The sequence below is a fragment of the Typha latifolia genome, chromosome 14 (genome assembly GCF_019914945.1).
Source record: "Typha latifolia isolate L0001 chromosome 14, TyphaL0001v2, whole genome shotgun sequence".
In the NCBI taxonomy this organism is placed as follows: Eukaryota; Viridiplantae; Streptophyta; class Magnoliopsida; order Poales; family Typhaceae; genus Typha; species Typha latifolia.
In genome coordinates, this window is record NC_133099.1 from 7,472,012 (window position 1) to 7,477,821 (window position 5,810).

Genomic DNA, 5,810 nt, shown 5'->3' on the forward strand with positions numbered 1-5,810 from the left:
CTCATGCTAGTTTGAACTCATATTTGGATTTAGTCTGGACCGTATTTTGTATCTTTTGAAGGTAGCAAGATGTATGAAAGCAAGGCGGTGGCCAGTTCCATATTTTATAGAGGATATTCGGTGTTCCATGTTAGCATCATTCTACCGATCTTCATTAAAAATTTCAGCACCATTGTTGCACTTATCATTGATTACTTGAAAAGTGAAAACTTTTAGGTGGATTAAAGCGGTACAAAGAGCTTTGAACTACTGAAGAAGAATACATGCCTATATATATTCCATTACCCGGCCGTTTCGGAGTCACCATGGGAGGAAGTTAAAATTGACTTTGTGCTTGGGCTACCGTAAAAGCTTTGGGTGAAAACGGCGTCAGGATTAAATTGGAACTGATCCGATTACGTATCCAAGTTTTGTCGCATATGAGTTGAGATTTAATTTCCTACTCGTATTAATATGTGAATTCATATCTGTATTAAAATAGTCTACGAGGATATATCTATGGGTTGAAGAATAATATCCGGATCAATATATGTATATCATTGAGTTTCAAAAAAATTATAAAAATAGTGATATAAAAACACTCTTTTTAATATATTTATATGAGTCTTTAATCTAGTTTCTATAAATATTTACTAATTATATGATAAATTCTTATACATTTAAGAGGCTCGCATAATATATGCACAAGTTAACCTTATCTTACATGTCCCTTAAAGCTGGGGAGTGTGAATATTAAGATAAACCAACATGCAAATCAACCGCTGAGGTTGAGTTTTACCATTTTCATCCAACAGGGAATAACTGTAGAAAAATCATGTGAAACGGTCAATCAACCAAAGCTTGGCAAGCACCTGAAATTTTCTAAGCGCTGCCAACAGTCACCTGCACGAGGAATTTACGACGGAGCTCTAGACCACATTAGATGTCTCTGGAGTCGCTTACTACTCTTTTCTATACGCCCACGTTTCAAACCCAACGGCTCATTCGTGTCACCAAAAGAAGCTCTCTCTTGCCGCTTTTACTTCATTAAACTCCCCCTACTACCTTTCTTCTCCATACTCAAAGCAACTCAACTCTTCATATTGGGCGAAACAAAAATGGCAGACGTGCATATGGGCGAGCCGGAGGTCTTCGCCTTCCAGGCAGAGATCAACCAACTCCTCAGCCTCATCATCAATACTTTCTACTCCAACAAGGAGATCTTCCTCCGCGAGCTCATCAGCAACGCCTCTGATGTATGTATCTACTAATTATCTTAATTTGAACTCGACTTGTAGTAAACTTTTTTGTGCTTGTACTTAGTTCCTTTGGATTAATTATTTCTAGGCGTTGGATAAGATACGCTACGAGAGCCTAACGGACCGGAGCAAGCTCGAGTCTCAGCCGGAGCTCTTCATCCGTATCGTGCCGGATAAGGTGCACAAGACCCTCTCCGTTACCGATAGCGGCGTCGGCATGACCAAAGCTGGTGAGTTAATTACATTCTATTAAATTGTTCGTAGGATCAGTAGTAATTTCTGTACTACTTGTACGTGGTTTTCTTGTAGATTTGGTGAACAACTTGGGCACGATCGCGAGGTCCGGGACGAAGGAGTTCATGGAGGCATTGCAAGCCGGCGCCGACGTGAGCATGATCGGGCAATTCGGCGTTGGATTTTACTCGGCGTATTTGGTTGCTGAGAAAGTTATTGTTACTACTAAGCACAACGATGACGACCAGTACGTTTGGGAGTCTCAAGCTGGCGGTTCCTTCGTAGTTGGCAAAGATGTCGATGGTGAGCCCCTTGGAAGGGGTACCAAGGTCACTCTTTTCCTCAAGGAGGATCAGGTAATTAATTTGGTTACATTTCTAATAATGTAAGTTTATTGGAATCCAAATATATTTTCCATTTTCATATATGTAGCAAGAATTCTTGGAAGAGAGGAGGCTGAAGGATTTGGTGAGGAAGCACTCAGAGTTCATTAGCTATCCTATCTATCTGTTAGTTGAGAAAACTGCAGAGAAAGAGATTAGTGATGACGAGGATGGGGAGGGCAAGAAGGAAGAGGAAGGCGAAGTCGAAGAAGTCGACGAAGAGAAGGAGAAGAAGCCCAAGAGGAAGAAGGTGAAGGAGGTAACCCATGAATGGGAGCTCATTAACAAGCAGAAGCCCATCTGGCTTCGCAAACCAGAGGAGGTCTCCAAAGAGGAGTACAGCTCCTTCTACAAGAGCTTGACGAACGACTGGGAGGATCCCCTCGCTTACAAACACTTCTCCGTCGAAGGGCAGCTCGAATTCAAAGCCATCCTCTTCGTTCCTCGGAGAGCTCCGTTCGATCTGTTCGATACCAGAAAGAAGCCCAACAACATCAAGCTATACGTCAGAAGAGTGTTCATCATGGACAACTGCGAAGAGCTCATCCCAGAGTGGCTCAGCTTCGTGAAGGGCGTCGTCGATTCCGATGATCTACCGCTCAATATTTCCCGAGAGATGCTGCAGCAAAACAAGATCCTGAAGGTGATAAGGAAGAATCTAGTGAAGAAATGCATCGAGCTATTCTTCGAGATCGCGGAGAACAAGGAGGATTACAACAAGTTCTACGAGGCGTTCTCGAAGAACATCAAGTTGGGCATCCACGAGGACAGCCAGAATAGGCCAAAGTTGGCCGATCTCCTTCGGTACTACTCGACCAAGAGCGGCGACGAGATGACGAGCTTGAGGGACTATGTGACTCGGATAAAGGAGGGGCAGAACGAGATCTACTACATCACAGGGGAGAGCAAGAAGGCCGTGGAGAACTCGCCGTTCTTGGAGAAGCTAAAGCGAAAGGGCTACGAGGTGCTCTTCATGGTCGACGCGATCGACGAGTTCTCTGTGTCTCAACTCAAGGAGTACGACGGGAAGAAGCTCGTGTCGGCGACGAAGGAAGGGCTCAAGCTCGACGACCCAAGAGAGGATAAGAGGAAAGAGGAAAAGAAGGCGGACTTCGAGCCTCTTTGCAAGACGATAAAGGAGATCCTTGGAGACAAGGTGGAGAAGGTGGTGGTCTCCGACCGGCTCATGGACTCGCCGTGCTGCTTGGTGACCGGCGAGTACGGTTGGACGGCGAACATGGAGCGGATCATGAAGGCGCAGGCACTGAGAGATAGCAGCATGAGCGCGTACATGGCGAGCAAGAAGACCATGGAGATTAACCCGGAGAATGGAATCCTGCGAGAGTTGAAGAAGAGAGTGGAGGAGGATAAGAACGATAAGACGGTGAAGGATCTGGTGATGCTGCTCTACGAGACTGCGCTGCTTAATTCCGGGTTCAGCTTGGAAGATCCGAATACTTTTGCCGGGAGGATTCATAGGATGCTGAAGCTTGGGTTGGGTATTGACGAGGAGGAGATGGGTGGGGAGGATGCCGACATGCCGGCTACGGAGGAGGAGAAGGTTGATGAGGAGAGCAAGATGGAAGAGGTGGACTAGATGATGATGACGTGGAAGAGTGCTTAGTTGTGGATGCGTATAGGGGTTTACTTTGAAGTCACTGTTTGGTTTGGTGACTTAATAATTTCTTTTCTCTTTCGCCCTTGTGGCTTTTGCTTATTGTATAGTTTGGTGATATCAGCAGTGTTTGTGTAAATACTTTGTATTTTCAATCTACTGTTTCTTGTATAGTTTTGGGATCACTATCTATCTCCCTCTATTCCATTCATTTTTGTGCAACCTTTGCTTTTCTCTCTTACTCCTTTTGTTTCTTTGGGTATTAATTATGGTTATTCTTTATGTATTAAAGGCGTGGTGAGTCCATGGTCCTAGAGGAGGTGGCAATCGGGTCGGGTTAAGCGGGTTCAGGTCGGATTAGATTTGGGTCGGGTCAACTTTACCCTAATACGAACACGATCTGATTAATAAACGGATTATATTTATTAAACAAGAACACGACCCGATTATTAAACGGGTAACATGACACGACCCATCTAACCCGTTTAATAAACGGGTCGTGTTAACACGACACAGTAACACGACCCGTCTAACCCATTAAATAAACGGATCGTCTTAACACGACCCGTCTAACCCGATTACCCTGTATAAAATTTAAAATTTATTAATTTATTCTATATAAATAATGTGTTAAACAAATTAACCTATTATCATCTCAAAACTCATTCAAACATAAAGCTGCAGTAATTAAAGCAATCGATGTTCAACAATCATTTCCTTCTTTCGTCCTCATTAACAATTTCTTCAGTAATTAAAGCTGCAGTAGGCTTTGGTGCACTAGAAGCACTAAAGGTTCCAGCTAATATGGAGTTCGATGTATGTTCCAAGGACCGCCTGCGCTTTGCGTTCTTTCTATTGTATCGAAATGCAAAGTTTATGCTTCCAGCTGGTAATGTATTGATGGCTTCAACAGCAGCTCCAACATGTTTAGCTATTTTAGAGGAAATATTGTCAACCTTGATCAATGATGTCTCCCTGCCAAAAATAAAATGATGAGATTTAAAAAGCAGAACATAAAAATGTTAGAACCAGATGTTATTATACAAGCTGCATAGCCTGCATAGCATAATATAATAGCAAAGTAATAACAATGAACAAATCGTAAATACATGTTAAAGCAATATGGCAAGCCACAATAATATCTAACCTAGGAAGTGAGGAACTATTAGGAATACATGAACAAATCTGCTACCTTTGCTGTAGTAATCTCAAGCCAAAATGCCAAATTGTTAAGGACAAAAGAGGAGACACATCTGGAAAACACGAAGCAACACATCTCAACTAGACCACCGACGTAGCAAGTGCCGCCGATGACGATTAGGTTCGGCTATTGGTTACAGTGAAGGACAGCAGCGAGGGTGAAGGCGGCAGGCACTGGCGGTAAAGGTTAGGGCAAATGGGGAAGAGATCTGACGAGGGTGAGGGGGTTTGAGAGATTCAGAGAGAGAGGAGGTGAGAGGCACTCGGACAAAGGCGGAGACGGAGGTGGGAGTCGGGAGGCACCACGGATGGAGGCAGTTGGAAAGATTCGGAGACAGAGGAGGCGTAGAGGCACTGCGGACGGACGCCAACGAACTCTCGAGGCAGATGGCAATTGGAGACTAAGCGGGAGGCACCGCGGCAGGCGGTAGATGGCGATCAGAGAGATTGGAGGGAGAGAGAGAGAGGAGGCGTGGCGAAATCTTTTTGCGGTGAGATGAGGCGGCTACGGGCTGCGACTGTGATGGAGAGTGGAGAGAGTAAGTGAACGATTTAGGTTTTAGAGTTTAGTTAGCTTTTATATATATATATATATATATATTTATATTTATATGGGTTGACGGGTTGGCGGGTTAACCCAACCCGACCCAACCCGTATACTTAAACGTAACGAGTCAAAATGGGTCAGCTATATAAACCCGAACACGACCCGATTATTAAAGGGGTTAGGCAGGTTGATCCGTTTATGACCTGAACCCGATTATACTAAACCCAAACCCGATTAAAAGCCGGGTTATCGTGTCGAGTTATCGGGTTGGGTCAAGATTTGCCACTCCTACATGGTCCTGGCAAAGGACCGTTAGACACAGATATTAATAATATTAATAGAAGGGCATCTACTTATGTTTCTAATTGACAAATGAAGCAACCTAGGAAAAATAGATATTTTAGGCTGAAATAAAATGATTCAATCTATTGTGGTCTAAAATGTTAAAATTAGAAATCTTGATAGTTTCTATCTTAACCAATGAATTTTACCTTTAGTTTTCATTGAGTTTTTGTTGCTATTGTTTCATCTTGGTTGAAACTTCAAACTATGGTTTGAAATCTACTTTGCTATATTTGGACTTTGCGATGGAG

At 43.5% G+C, this 5,810-nt stretch overlaps 1 protein-coding gene across 1 annotated transcript; it reads left to right on the forward strand.

Annotated features, from left to right (window-relative positions):
* The first annotated feature begins 1,097 nt into the window (after positions 1 to 1,097).
* Positions 1,098 to 3,452, forward strand: LOC140801200 (heat shock protein 83-like). Its single transcript, XM_073156198.1, has 4 exons — positions 1,098 to 1,235; positions 1,327 to 1,468; positions 1,548 to 1,828; positions 1,905 to 3,452. Exons 1-4 carry the CDS (start codon positions 1,098 to 1,100, stop codon positions 3,450 to 3,452), a joined length of 2,109 nt encoding a protein of 702 aa, XP_073012299.1.
* Positions 3,453 to 5,810: the final 2,358 nt, after the last annotated feature.